General features: G+C 40.8%; 1 protein-coding gene across 1 annotated transcript in view; it reads right to left on the reverse strand.

Moving 5' to 3' along the window:
* The window catches only part of LOC131175326 (uncharacterized), a 32696-nt gene extending 22159 nt beyond the window's left edge, over window positions 1-10537 (reverse strand). Inside the window, exon 1 of the mRNA XM_058139061.1 lies at window positions 10133-10537. Within this exon, the coding sequence (XP_057995044.1) occupies window positions 10133-10537 (405 nt within the window). The remainder of the gene's footprint in view (window positions 1-10132) is intronic.
* Window positions 10538-16214: the final 5677 nt, after the last annotated feature.

Raw genomic sequence — 16214 nt, forward strand, 5'->3', positions numbered from 1 at the left:
TTGGACATTACTAATTATTTGTGTTTATGGCTTCTCCAGTTGTCTTAAGTATGGTTCTAATCCCCTTAATTGTCCAGACCAACATCGGTCACCGAAATAATGAAATATACCAGGCTATACAAATGGGGTGTTACAATTCTTCCCCCCTTAAAATAAATTTTATCTCGAAATTTTACCTGATATCAATCTCTAAACAGCTGTGGGTGCTGTCTCCTCATGTCCTCCTCTCGTTCCCAAGTAGCCTCCTGGCCCGAATGATGGTTCCACAACACTTTCACCAACGGTATCTACTTGTTCCGTAGCGGCTTCACCTCATAAGCCAGAATCCCTATGGGTTCTTCTTCATATGTGAGGTCTGGATTCACTTCAATTTCCTCTACTGGTAGTACATGAGATGGGTCTGATCGGTACCTCCTCAACATAGACACATGGAAAACATTATGTATCTTCTCCAACTCTTGAGGTAGTGCCAACCGATATGCCAAAGGACCCAATCTTTCCAGAATCTCATATGGCCCAATGAAACGAGGACTCAGTTTCCCCTTTCTGTCGAATCTCATAATTCTCTTCCAAGGAGAAACCTTGAGGAAAACTTTCTCACTCACTGCATACTCAATATCCCTTCTTTTGGATCAATGTAGGACTTGACGGCCCGATGCGATCTTAAGTCGATCTCGAATCACCACGATTTTCTCTTGATTTGTTGAAAAATTTGGGTCCAATCATCTTTCTTTCACCCACGTCATCCCAACACAACGGGTTCTACATTTTCTACCATACAAAGCTTCATATGGAGGCATCCCAATGCTTGATTGGTAGGCATTTGTTGTAAGCAAACTCAATCAAAGGCAAGTGTGTATCCCAAGCGCCTCAAACTCAATCACACAAACCCGTAGCATGTCCTCCAAGATCTGAATTACCCTCTCGGTGGCCATGCATGCGTGGATGGAATGCGATCTTGAAGTTCAATCTAGCTCCTAGGGCTCTCTCAAGAATACCCGAATCTAGAAGTGAACCTAGGATCTCTGCATCGACACGATGGATCGGCACTCCATGCGCCTCACAATCTCATCGATGTATAACTTGGCCAATCTTTCTAAGTGTAGTCCATTCGAATCGGAAAATGAGCAGATTTAGTCAGTCTGTCAACAATGACCCAAACTGCATCATGACTCTTCTGTGTCCTCGGAAGTCCCATCACAAAATCCATCGTTATTCTCTCCCATTTCCACTCTGGTACTGGTAGTGGATGTAACAACCCAGCGGATACTTGATGCTCTGCCTTTACTTGCTGAAAAGTTAGGCATTTAGAAATAAACTCTGCCACATCTCTTTTCATACCCATCCATCAGTAATGCTCCTTTAGCCCTCTATACATTTTTGTGCCACCAGGGTGCATGGCAAAAGGAGACTCATGTGCTTCCTTCAAAATGATCTTCCTCAATTCAACATCATTAGGAACACATATTCTGCCCTGGTGTAGCAGTAGACCATCATCTCTGATTGAGAATTCTGGTTTCTTGCCCTGCCGGACTTCTTCCAACAGCTTCTGATACTTCTGATCATTTTGAGCAGCCATTCTAATCTGATCAATCAACACTGGCTATGCATGCCATGCAACTGCTGTCTGCCCATCATCATTAATCTCTAAGTTGGCATGTAATGATCTCAACTCATGTACCAAAGACAAAGGAGTAACCCGTAGACTTGCCATAGTCTTGCGACTTAAGGCGTCAGCCACAACATTAGCTTTCCCTGGCTGATAGTCTATCAGACAATCATAGTCTTTTATCAACTCTAACCATCTCTTCTGTCTCAAATTCAGCTCTTTCTGGGTGCCTAAATACTTTAAACTCTTATAATCTGTGTAGATGTAACACTTTTCCCCATACAAATAGTGCCTCCAGATCTTAAGAGCAAACACAATATCTGCAAGCTCCAAATCATGTGTTGGATAATTCCTCTCATGGGGTTTTAGCTGGCATGATGCATAGGCAATGACATTTCGATCTTGCATCAATACACAGCCTAACCCATTGTGAGAAGCATCACTATATACTGTATATTCTTTACCCGGAGTAGGTAAAGTCAGGACTGGAGCTTCAGTCAAATATCTCTTCAATTCATCAAAACTCTGCTGGCATTTGTCCATCCACTGAAATTTTACATCTTTTCTAAGCAGCTTGGTCAAAGGAGATGCCAACATGGAGAATCTCTTCACAAATCTACGGTAGTATCCAGCTAAACCCAGAAAACTACGAATTTCTGTGACATTTCTGGGTGGCCTCCAATTAAGGATAGCTTCAATCTTACTTGGATCTACTTTAATGTCCTCTTCTGATACTACATGCCCCAAGAAAGATATTTCCTTTAGCCAAAATTCACACTTCGACAATTTGGCATACAGCTGTTTCTCCCTCAAAGTCTGCAGTACAATCCACAGATGTCTATCATGCTCTTCTGCATTCCTCAAATAGACCAATATATCATCTATGAATACCACAACAAACTGGTCAAGGTATGGTCTGAAGATAGTGTTCATTAGATCCATAAAAGCAGCCGGAGCATTAGTTAACCCGAATGGCATAACCAAAAACTCATAATGGCCATAACGGGTTCTGAAGGCAGTTTTAGCAATACTTTGCTCTTGTACTTTCAACTGATAATAACTTGATCTCAAGTCAATTTTGGAGAACACAGCTGCACCCCTCAACTGATCAAACAAGTCATCAATGCGGGGCAATGGATATCTGTTCTTTATTGTCACCTTATTCAACTGCCGATAATCAATGCATAACCAGAGAGTGCCATCCTTCTTCTTTACAAACAATACTGGCGCTCCCCAAGGTGACACACTAGGGCGGATAAAGCCCTTGTTAAGCAACTCTTGCAATTGTACTTTCAACTCTTTTAATTCTGCAGGTGCCATTCTATATGGCGTTATAGAGATTGGGTCCACACCAGGCATAACATCAATCTCAAACTGCACCTCTTTTTCTGAAGGTAATCCTGGCAATTCATCAGGAAACACATCCGAAAAGTCACATACAGTAGGGATGTCCCTTAATGCTGGACTACCCACTTGGGTGTCTATCACATGTGCCAAGTACGTCTCACACCCTTTCCTAATCATTTTTCTGGCCAGTGCAGCTGAAATGATGTTTGATGGCAGTAAATGCCTCTCCCCATGTATTACCACATCACCGTACAAAGGGAGACTAAAAGTGACTGTCTTCAGTCTACAGTCAATCATGGCATAATGCCTGGCTAACCAATCTATGCCCAAGATGATATCATACTCTCTGAAGGGCATTTCAATCAAGTCTGACAGGAAAACATGTCCTTGGATCACCAAAGGACAGTCTCTATAAATTCTGTTGACCCGGACCTCCTGTCCTAACGGACTAGTTACTAGCACTTCAAAACCCATTTGCACACATGGAACAGCAAGTGAACTGACTATGCTAGCACTAACATATGAATGGGTTGAACCCGAATCAAACAATACAAATACTTCTTGATAAGAGATAGAGAGAATGTACCAGTTACCACATTAGAAGTCTCAGCCTCTTCTCACTGTCTCATTGTGTAGATTCTGGTTGAAGCACTTCCTTATCCTGACTGACCAACTGTGCCCTGACTGCCTGAAGCAGTGCCTCTACCTCTGCCTCTTCCTCTGTCAACTGACTGTGAACCTCTGGGAGCAGGACTCTGAATAGATCCCTCGGCAGTAGTAGGAGCTAGACCATATCTCGAAGACGGAGCACTAGTGCAGTCTCTTGCTAAATGACCCTTGCCTCCATAGTTAAAGCAGGCTCCAGTGGCCCAATAACACTCTCCCCCATGAATCTTGCCACAAGTCTCACAGGGGCGGGCGGAATGTGAACCCCTGCTCAACTGCTGACCAGACCTAGGGGGTCTCTGTCCGGAGAATCGGCCCCTACCAAATCTTTCACTTCGACCCCTGCTGGGTCCACTAAACTTCTTTCTCTTTCCAGAGGTAGCACCAGAACTCTGTTCAACTGATTTTTCCCCCTTGTCTTTTTCTGATTTCTCAGCTTTTTCTGATTTTTCTTTCACTAGGGTTGATTCTGATTCAATTCTCTCCAGTTCAAGTGCTTGAGACATAAGCTCTGAGAAGTTGCTGTGTCGAAATCCCACAACTTGTATCCTTATGCTGGGCTTCAAACCCGTCTCAAATCTCTCGCACCTTGCCTTGCTGGTAGTAAGGAGACTCCCCGCATAGTGACTCAGGCGGGAGAACTCCCTCTCATACTCTGCCACTGATCAATTTCCTTGTTTCAAACTCAAAAATTCTTGCAGTTTCTGATCAACATATGCATCTGGGACGTATTTCTGTCTGAACTCTCTGATGAAGTCATCCCAAGTCAGCACTGGTGGTTCAACCAAGCTGTGGGGGATGGTCTTCCACCAATCATACGCATCCCCTTGCAGTAGCGACACAGAGTATTCAAACTTCATTTCATCTTGGCAGTGCAGCTTCTTAAATACTCTATCCATTCTTTCAAGCCATTGCTCTGCCTCCAAAGGGTCCATTGTACCCTTAAATTCTGCAGCCCCATACTTCAATAACTTATCATACTGTCTAGCTGGAGGCAATGGTTGTGCCACAGGTGGTTGGGGTGGAGCTTGAACAGGCATACCCCCAGCCATTTGTTGAAATATTGCTGCCATCTGCCGTGCAAACTGTGCAGGGAACTGCGGCATTTGCGGGGCTGGTGCTACTAACCCACTGACATTCGGTAAAGCTGGGGCTTCCCCTTGTGCCTCAGCTTCAACAGACTGCTCAACTGAGCGATCCCCTTCTTCCATTTCAGGCTGAAGTTAGGGTATCTCCTGAACAAGTAACACATGGAGATTTCCCTCCGTTAGTTCATATTCATGATGTAATGCACTGTATGTAACAATTATGGATATTGAGCAGTTATACTTAATAAAGAAAAGACACAAATTCACAATTTAAAACATACTTCAAAAACTTACTCTGATACTGTAGGGGTGGGGCGTGAGGCAAAATATCATCCATTAGAATTATATAAAATGCACCAGGTAATGCTCAGGAAAGATGGTGGAGTCACAATGGTCTCACTTAAGTACCACCTCCTTAGACAACATTTCCTAGACATGCACTTCATACAATCCTAATAGAATCAAACCACTGGTAAGTACCGTCTTCCCATAACACTACCACGGTACTAAGGATTTATGCCACAAAGGCATAGATAGACAGGAGTCGCCACCCGGGTAATAACCGGGACATATTCAGTGTTTCTTCCGAGGGTCATGGATGGCAACTTACTCTTTGCAGAGTTTCCACAACCGTCATTACCATAGCCCAATGTCTAGGTTCGGGATAGTGGGTACGTAAGGGGAAGGTGTTAGGCACCCCTTACGCCTGGTCTAACCTCGTTAATTCGAGTGCCAGTCCTCTACTAATGTTTCTAGAAGTCTTGTTTATTATTCCTTTATTAAAATTTATCCTAAAAAATGCAATTCTAATCCTACACACGCAAGTAATTCACAAAAAGGGTTGTTGTTTACACACAATTTTCATGCACAAGTAATTCCTATCTATGGGGTTGCTAATTATTTAAATGATATTTACCAAATGACTAAAATTAATTTATTATTGGAAATTTAATTTACAAACAAATTCAATTTCAAATAACCCTATGTTTCTATTTAACCTAATTAATTAACTTTCACCAAGTTACCCTAAGGATAATTGAACTAAGTTAATTATGTACATGTGTAATTTATTCTAATATCACATAAGTCCCAAACAATCACAACCTAATAAAGATTTCTAACATGCAAATTTATTTTACAATTACCAAGTATTAAATTAAATTTATTTTACATGCCAATATTAGTTTAATTTACACACAAGATTAATTTTAATTTACAAAGTATTTATTTAAATTAATTACATGCAAAAGTCAGTTAAATTAAAAACAAAGTTAATTTTAATTTACCAAATGAAAGTTCTATTATTACTACAATTTCATGCCAATGGTTATTCGAGAAGTTTAGAGCTACTTACTTGTTGGTAAATGCAGTTGCCATTGGGGCAAGCTACCCTTAAAAAAGGGTCTTCTAGTATGGCAATGATATCCCTGGCTTACTCCCGTTTAGCTCCATATAAGCTCCGCGCAAATGCCCTATTTGGTACTTACCTTAGGGCTACTTACCAATTTTGTTTGTAAATAAAAAAAATAAAGAAAATAAAGAAAAATAATAAAAGTACGAGAGACAGAAACTAAACATGTGCAGAGTTGTGTATCCCCTCAAATTAAACATGATTACATGATCTATATGAACATATAAAATAAATTGAAGACAAAGAGAATAGAATTAAAAGATTGTATGGCATAGATCTTGAAAAGAAAACAATAAAAACTGACCTTCCAGAAATCTTGTATGAAAATCTTCTTGAAGAAAAAAAACAAAATAAGGAAGAACTCAAAGAGTCTTAAATATCTCTAAATTTCTTATAGCTCTGAATTTTCTCTACCTCTTTCCTCCCATCATCCCCTTCTTCTCTTCTCTAGTAGGGTATTTATAGGGTTTTGGGAGAGAGGTGTGATAGGGTTTGGAGTCTTAGGATGATAAAGTTTAGATGACTTAAACAACTACAATTGTAGAATTAGAATAAGACTGGAAAATGGGTGAGGTGTTTCAACCAATAGGAAGACAGGAAAAAATGGAAGGCACCAATAGGGAATGAGGAAGAGGTGTGGTAGGATTTGGAGTCTTAGGGTGATAAAGTTTAGATGACTTAAACAACTACAATTGCAGAATTCGAATAAAACTGGGATATGGGTGAGGTGTTTCAACTAATAGGAAGACAGGAAAAAATGAAAGGCACCAATAGGGAATGAGGAAGAGGTGTGGTAGGATTTGGAGTCTTAGGGTGATAAAGTTTAGATGACTTAAACAACTGCGATTGCAGAATTCGAATAAGACTGGGATATAGGTGAGGTGTTTCAACCAATAGGAAGACAGGAAAAAATGGAAGGCACCAATAGGGAGTGAGAAAGAGAGTGGGGCCAAGGAGGAGAGAGATATTTTGTTATTTTAATTTTTAGAAAATAATTAAATGGGTCCCATTTAAAATTCCTAATTAGGCTTTCCTAGGCCCATGGAGCCCAATTAAACTTAATTAGATCCATTTAAAAAACTACCCATATTAAATTTAAACAAAATAAAATTTTATTTAAATTTAATTAAATTAATTTTTCCAAAACTTTATTATTATTTTTATTTTTTTCAAGATCATGCCATGAAATTAATAATTCAGCTCAATGCCTCCAATTACATCTTACAGTCATATAATTTTTCATCATCGGGTTTCCCACGACCTCAATGCACATACTCATCACAAAATAAGGGTCTACAGTTTGCCCCCCACTTTGGCGAAAGTTGAAATCAATGCGAAAGCATTGCTCAAGTTTCGTCAAAGTGAAACTCGAATTTCTAATAACTATGAAACATTGGCTATGAGGATCAAGTATATCTTGCTCGGTCGACATACTCTATATTATGAGACTAGCTACGGTCTCATAACAGTAATAACTGTGTCATGTGAAAAATGATTATATCTTGCTCTGTCGATACACTCTGCATCATGAGACTAGCTACGGTCTCATAACAGTGATAACTGTGTCATGTGAAAATTGAGTGCATCTTGCTCTGTCGATACACTCTGTGTCATGAAACTAGCTATGGTCTCATGACAATGGCAACTGTGTGATTTTAAATGTTGTGGATTCGTATTTAGGACCGCAGTCCTAAACTACCTACGTATCCCCCTCATTATCCTGAGGAAGAATCAGACCCACTCATAGTTCGACACTTGAAACTGTGGTGATGCATGTTCTTCTACGCCTTACACACCTACAGGTGACATATTGATGCGTGTTCTTCTACGCCTTACACAACTATGCCATATGCCTTAAACAACGTCTAAGGACTTACCAAAAAAATATCTTTCATGAAATGTTGTGGGTTCGTATTTAGGACCGCGGTCCTAAACTACCTACGTATCCCCCTCGCTATCCTAAGGAAGAATCAGACCCCCTCGTAGTTCGATAATTGAAATTGTGGTGATGCATGTTATTCTACGCCTTACACACCCACAGGTGACATGTTGATGCATGTTCTTCTATGCCTTACACAACTATGTCATGCGCCCTAAACAACGTCTAAGGACTTACAAAAAAATATCTAATTCATGATTTGAAAAATTAGGATGACTAGGTCTCATAACTCTTTTTGTGATTTTTGTGCTTCTTGTATGCTACTTCCTATCATGGGCATGCTGATTTTGCTAGAGATTCTAAAAAAACTTAGTCCTCTGAGGGACCTCTTTTTACAAAAACTTTCTATTAGCCTCCAAGTTTTTTAGAAGAATTGTTCACCAAAAAAGACTTCCTTAAGGTCACAATACAATTTCTCTCTGATTTTTCTTTTTCTTCTCTCCCCCCATGGTTTCTGCCTTGACTCATTTCTCTTCCATGAACTCCATTCTCTGTGCCCTAACTTTTGCCTGAAATGTCCTTTCGGATTTTCATCTCAGCGGGCTTGCTCTAACTTTTGCCTAAGTGGCCCTTCCGGGTTTTCCACCTAGCAAGCTTTCTTTTTTTTTTTTTTTTTTTTGAAATTAGACAATTACCAGGACATTCATATCAAGCACCTATCTTGTCATGCTCAGAAGACATAGATTAAATCAAAACAACGCAGTTCAATTACTTAATCATTTAATGTATCCCTCAAGACACAAACATTCACGATCATAATTAAATAAAACCCATTCCTAGTCAATGCAATAAAAATTTCTTTATTTATTTAGGTACACCATTACTCCCTCTTACATTTAGTTTTGCCAAATTTCTATCCTTCCAAAGTTAGAAATAAGCTTTATAACCTGTCGAATGGCCTTTTTAGGTTTTCCATCCAAATCTTCTCTCATCTCTCCTTTTGCCTAGACTGCCTTTTGCAGGTTTTCAATCTAGCATTTTTTTTCTTTTTTTTTTTTTTCTTTGACCCTTATTTTTGCCTAGACCGTCTCTTGTAAATTTTCAGCCTAGCGGGCCTATCTCACACAAAGTACCGTTTGAGCTTGTCTAAGTTGACTGGTTCTTGAAATTCATTCCCATCCAGGTCTGATATTCTTACAGCACCTCCTGACAAGATCTTTTTGACTATGTATGGACCATCCCAGTTTGGCTTAAACTTTCCTCTTGGATCAAAAGGGATGGGCCGAGCTTGTTTCAAAACCATGTCTCCCTCTTTGATCTTTCTTGGCTTCACCTTCTTATTAAAGGCCCTTGCTATCTTCCTTTGATAAGCCTGCATATGATACAAGGCTCGCATCCTCTTCTCATCAATCAAAGCTAGTTCTTCATATCTTTTCTGGGCCCACTCATTTTCCAGAATCTTAGCTTCTAGTGTCACTCTCAAGGATTTGACCTCTAGCTCAATGGGTAGCACTGCTTCAGTCCCATACACTAAAGAGAATGGAGTTGCCCCTGTGGATGTTCTTGTAGTAGTGCGATAACCCCAAAGAGCATAAGGGAGTTTCTCAGGCCAATCTTTATAGGTTTCAACCATTTTTCTCAGAATGGTTTTCACATTCTTATTCTTTGCTTCTCTTTGCTCCATTAGTCTGGCTGTATGGTGAGAACTTGTGATGCTTAATCTTGAATTCGGTAATTAATTCTAAGAAATCACCTTTGAACTGGCTGCCGTTATCTGATACTATCTCATAGGGTACCCCAAACCTGCAAATCAAGTTCTTTCGCACAAACTTACTTATCTGCTTAGCCCCTACTACTTTATAAGATTCAGCTTCAACCCACTTGGTGAAATAGTCAATTGCCACAATAATAAATCTATGGCCATTAGAAGCCGTGGGAGAAATCTTTCCAATAATGTCTATGCCCCATATTGAGAATGGCCACGGTGAAGTCATGCTGTAGAGTTCACTGGACGGTAGGTGATTCAAATTCCCATGGATTTGGCACTCATGGCATCTTTTCACAAATTTAGCGCAGTCAGTATCCATGGTAGACCAGTAATAGCCCAATCTTAAAATTTTGCCTGCTAATACCCTTCCGTTCATGTGAGGACCACACACTCCTGCATGTACTTCCTCCATTATCTGCTCAGACTGTTTTTTCGTCACACATAAGAGCAATAGTCCTTCGAAGAACCTTTTGTAGAGTTGCCCCCCAGCCAAAGTGAACTGAGTGGCTAATCTACGAATTATAGCTCTATCCCTACTATTGGCTGACTGTGGGTATTCTCTTACCTCTAAATATCTTCTTATGTCCTCATACCATTTCATCTCATCTTCTAGATCTAAATGTGCTATTATTAACCCTTCATAGCATGGGATTCTACTCCTCATCAAGATAACTGGCTGGGTCAGCTTCTGATCACCCTTTTCCCATAAGGATGCCAGCGTGGCTAGAGCATCAGCTATCTGGTTCTGAGCTCTAGGCATGTGCTTCATTGTCACTTCCTCAAAGCTAAATAATAGTTTCTTAGCATACTCCAGGTATGGCCTCAACTTTTCTTCTTTCAATTCCCATTCACCTTTAACATGGGAAACCACTAGCATTGAATCTCCGAACACCTCCACTTTTTTAGCCCCAACAGCTATTAATGCCTCCAGGCCACAAATGCAAGCCTCATATTCTGCAATATTATTAGTGGTTGGGAAACATAGCCTTTTTGACATTAACAATTGTTCTCCATTTGGTGCTTCCAAAACTACCCCTATACCGGCTCCGCTCTTATTCATGGCCCCATCAAAGTACATTTTCCATGGCTGGACCTCTACTAGCTTGAGACTCTCATCCGGGAAGGCTGTTTCGACTTCTTCCCCTTCATTAACTGGATTTTCAGAAAGAAATTCGGCCACTACACGCCCTTTAATGGTTTTTCGAGTCTCATACACAATATCAAATTCAGACAGTAGGACCAACCATTTGGCCAATTTTCCAACTAGTGTCGGTACTTCAAATAGGTACTTTAAAGGATCCATCCGGGATACTACAATAACTCGATGGGTCTAAAAGTAGTGCCTTAACTTCTTAGTTGCCCATACTACAGCCAGACAGGTTCTTTCTATTAGTGAATAATTCTCCTCATAAGCAAGGAGTTTCTTACTGATGTAATAAATGGCTCTCTCCAGATTCTCTACTTCTTGTGCCAACATTGCCCCCAGGGCCATGTTTTCCACTGATAGGTAGAGGATTAGAGGGATGCTAGGTATGGGTGGTGACAAAATTGGTGGATTGCTCAGGTACTGCTTTATCTTTTCAAATGCCTCTTGACATTGCTCATTCCACACCACTGGCTGATTCTTTCTTAGTAGCTTAAAAATTGGTTCACAGGTCGTTGTGAGCCTAGCTATGAACCTACTGATGTACTGTAATTTGCCCAAGAAACCTCTAATCTCTTTTACATTTCTGGGTGGCATCTCCTGGAGTGCCTTCACCTTATCTGGGTCAACCTCAATCCCTTTCCTACTGATCATATGCCCTAACAGTTTGCCTGAAGTGACCCCAAACACACACTTGCTAGGGTTCAGTCTCAATTTATACTTGATGACTCTCTGAAAGAACTTCTCTAATGCCTCAAAATGTCTCTCCCTAGTTGGGGATTTTACCACCATGTCATCCACATATACTTCAACTTCTTTGTGCATCATGTCATGAAATAACATAGTAGCCATTCTCTGATAAGTTGCACCAGCATTTTTTAGCCCAAAAGGCATGACCTTATAACAATAAGTCCCCCATTTAGCTGTCTTTGCTTTATCTATCAAATCCATGAGGATCTGATTATATCCCGAAAAACCATCCATGAAAGAGTACATGGCCATGCAAGCAGCACTGTCAACAAGCACATCGATGTGAGGCAATGGGAAATCATCCTTAGGAGTAGCCTTATTCAGGTCCCTATAATCTACACACATCCGAACTCGCCCATCCTTCTTGGGGACTGGCACAATGTTGGCTAACCACTCGGGATACTCAATTACTTCAATAAAATCAGCCTCAATAAGCTTTTTCACCTCTTGAGCTATCTTTTCTTCCCATTCTGGCCTAAGCCGACGTTTCTTTTGTTTTACTGGCCTCATGTTAGGGTCTGTGGGGATCTTGTGTTGTACTATGTCTCGATCAATTCCCGGCATATCTTTATAAGACCAGGCAAATGCTTCTTGGTACTTTATTAATAAGGCTATAAATTTATCTCTTTCTTTTTTGGTTAAATCTTCAGCTAACTTAATGTCTTTAGGATCATCTGGTGTACCCAAATTAATAGAGATTGATTTTAATGCATTAACAGAAATAGATTCTAAATAATTATGAATGCTATGCGTGTAGCCATTAGGAAGAACATCAAACAAATAAGCAAAAGGACTAGTCATATTATTTATTTTTGCCTCAAAATCATCATCAAGTACATCAGAAATAACAATATCAGTATCACTATTATGAGCATTACAAAAGACAGACTCAAACTTAGGGGTGTAGGTCCAAGTGCTTGGCTTCCAAGCAGACCTTAACTTGATGGCATTGACCTCTTGTTCTAATTCCTCAACATGCGGCAGCTCCTGGTCATCAGTCCATGTAATTGCACCCTCCTTGATAAACTTGGTGGGCTTGAGTTTCTCTTCATCTTCAGTTGGCTGATAGCCCAGCCCATATCTAGTGATTTGCCCCTTTATTTCTGGAAAAGTCACTAAGCCATTAGCTCGTTTTCCCAGACCCATGCCAGGAAAAAACTTCATCTCTTTCATCATAGTGGCCACCCTAGGGTCCATCCAGTCTTCATAGATCCCAGCAACTTGGAAACCAGACAATAGTGGTACCGAACCATCCACTTGCAGCATAGCTACTTCCCCATCTCTTTCAGCATTGACGGTGATTATACCATCTTGATACGGGATCTTGATCTTTTGGTGGAGTGTAGAGGGGACTCCACCTAAGGGATGGAACCAGATTCTACCCATGATGAGAGAATGTCATGGGGATGTCTAGCACGATGAATTCAACTTCGGTCTCTCTGAGCCCCACCTTAACCATAGTCTTGAATACCCCTATCACGTTTCTCTTTGAATCATCATAGGCCCTGATAACCAAATCAGAACCAGTTAGCTCAGACATAGAAATTCCTAATTTTGGCAGAATCTTCAGAGGGCATACATTGATGGCTGACCCATCATCTATCATCACACAAGGCACTTTCCACCCTCTAACCTCGGCGGTCACGAACAGAGCCCTACTATGGTTTCTCCCCTCAGCTGGGAGATCATGATCAGAGAAAGTAATATGACCCCCATCTTCTATAAGCACAACTTTGGCAATCTCTTCTGGAGTTATCTCGTGGAGACCTTGAGTACACTCGGGGCCTTGGTCGATCTTGATTACGTGTTTTTCGATGCCAATAGCAATTCCCGCACCGTTACACTAGCACGAGTCCTCTTCAATTGCCTAAGGAACTGATCATCCTCTTCATCTGTGTCCTCTTCACCCAACACCTTGGCTTTCCTCTCACGTTGTCCTTCTCCATGGGTGGATCGGGATAATATCCACCACTCTTGGTCATGTGGCTCACCCTACTCTTTTCCTCTCGTCGAGTCAACCCAAACATCTAACAAACCTTCCTCATCACTGGAACTATCCCAAATATCAATTGTCATTCTGGATCGAGGTTCATCAAGCTTTTGGATAGGTTGGATAAGGTTGAGAATTTGGTCGTAGTCAATTGAGGTGGTGGAAATCATGTAAAGTCTGGTGGAGGTGGAACATTATGGTTGGGCATTGGGTTGGTGCGTGTGTTGGGTCGATTTTAGGTCGACTATTTTCTTAGCATCGATCAAGTCCTGAACTTCGTGTTTTAGCGAAAACATCTATCGATGTCATGGCCATGAGTTTGATGGAATTGGCAATATAGGTTAGCATTGTAATTGGGTGGCGATGGGTTTGGTGGTGGTCTAGGTGCCAAGGGTTGGAGGAGACCCCAGAGCTTTGAGTCGCTCGAAGACTTTAGATAGAGGTTGGTTGAATTGAGAGAACTTTCTAGGGAGTGCGGGACACGGTTTGAACCTCAATGACTTTGTTTTCCCAGTAATGTTGCGGTGGTGGTATCCTCCCCTCTTGGGTGATAATTCTTCTTTTCATTATTCAATACATCCTCCACTAATACTGACATCATATAGCTGTTCAAAGGTAGCCAAGGATAATAACAAAGTTTCTCATAATAACTAGGTCTGAGACTTTTCACTACCAATCGCACTTGATCCTTTTAGTGAGCCTATTGGTCATCTTCATGGCCTTTTCCTCCATCTCAATAGATACTCTGAAAAGGTTTCATTTGGTTTTGCCTAGTGGTCTCTAAGTCTCTCAGGGTAACATCTAAAGTCGTATTATAGGAATATTGTTGCACAAATCTCCTAACTAGCTCCTCCCAATCTTTTCTCACAGTGGCTTCTAGCCCATGATACCATGAAGATGCAACCCCTTCTAGTGACATAAAAAAGAACTGAGTGACTTGGTTCTTAGTCAAACCAGTTGTTTTCATGACTATAAGATAAGACTGAGGTGGGTTTTGGGTCACGGTACCATCGAATTTAGCCAAATCGGGCATCTTGAATTTTTCAAGTAGATTTCCATCAAGCTGGATGTCAAAGTCATCTGCATCTAATGACCCCATTCCAGTAAATTCGACTTGCTTTTTCACACCGGCACGAAGTTTTTCCATCATCTCAGTAACAACTCTAATCTCCTCACTTGTCCCCTTTTCTTTCTTTTTGGCCTTGTCTTGGAGATAATCTTCTTCATCCCAAACGTCATCAAAGGCCTTCTTTTTACTAGTCTCTTCTTCGGGCTTTTTTACCTGAACATCACTAGGCCCACCCATCTCTAACTTCTTCTCAAAGTTGGCCATGATTTTTCCTTCAAGCTCAGCCATCTTGGCATTCAAAGCTTCTTCAAGCATCTGTCTAAACATGACCTTAGTGTCTTCCATTTTAGCTTGTGCAGGTGTAACTCTTACTAATCTCTTTCCCTCCCTAACCCAAGTGACCTGATTAGAAGTCTTCTTGATGTGTTCTAAAGCTATGTTTACTACAAAAAAAAAAATACAAGGTTTTAACATCTTATGCTTTGTACAAATGCAATGCATGAATGCATGAATATGCACTTTCATTTTTACCTTTGCCTTTACAAAGCCAAAACCGAACCGTACTAATACGACCAAAACTGAACCAAAACCGAACTGTATAAACCGAACTAAAATCGGACCAAAGACTAAATGATAAACCGAAAAGAATGTCTCAGGCTGAATCTTCGCCTTATACCTTCAACTCTCACGTGCAGGTAAGAAAAATTCTATCCTAGGCTCTGGTACAGTGGTCACACCAACAGGGGGTGGTCCAGGACGATCCTTCCCTCACAAACAAAGGATTTATATCCTTAAAGTTTAACCATAAGTAAGCATCCTCTTGCTTAACATGGGTTTTAAAATGGACTTGGGCCTATACACACATTGGGTTTATGCATAGGCCTAGGTTCATCTCAACTACCACTAAAACTTATGGTTTGAACAGTAAGGATACGAATCCAGCACAACAAAAATCTACGGGGTACCTAGGGTTGAAATCTATGGCTCATGGGCTTTATTGGGTAGGAAAAGGGTCACCCATGCGAGAGCTTGTCCATTAAGCACAACGGCCGGAGCTGTGGCTCTTTTATATACTCGAAGGTACGGGCATGGGGTGCTAGCATTCACCAATTCGTCATAGCTCGAGTAGAACCATGGTCTCCTTGGCTAGTACTAACGAGGCTAAAAGGGTAAGGGTGATCCGTGTCATAGTGTAGTGCAATGCAAAAAGTTTAACAAAGGAATAATATTAGACTAATAGAAACATGTTGGAGTAACTATCCATTTAGTCCCCAGTGGAGTCGCCAAACTGTAGGGGTGGGGCGTGAGGCGAAATATCATCCATTAGAATTATATAAAATGCACTGTAATGCCGGGAAAGATGGTGGAGTCACAATGGTCTCACTTAAGTACCACCTCCTTAGACAGCATTTCCTAGACATGCACTTCATACAATCCTAATAGAATCAAACCACTGGTAAGTACCGTCTTTCCATAACACTACCACGGTACTA

The sequence above is a fragment of the Hevea brasiliensis genome, chromosome 17, assembly GCF_030052815.1.
Source record: "Hevea brasiliensis isolate MT/VB/25A 57/8 chromosome 17, ASM3005281v1, whole genome shotgun sequence".
NCBI lineage: Eukaryota > Viridiplantae > Streptophyta > Magnoliopsida > Malpighiales > Euphorbiaceae > Hevea > Hevea brasiliensis.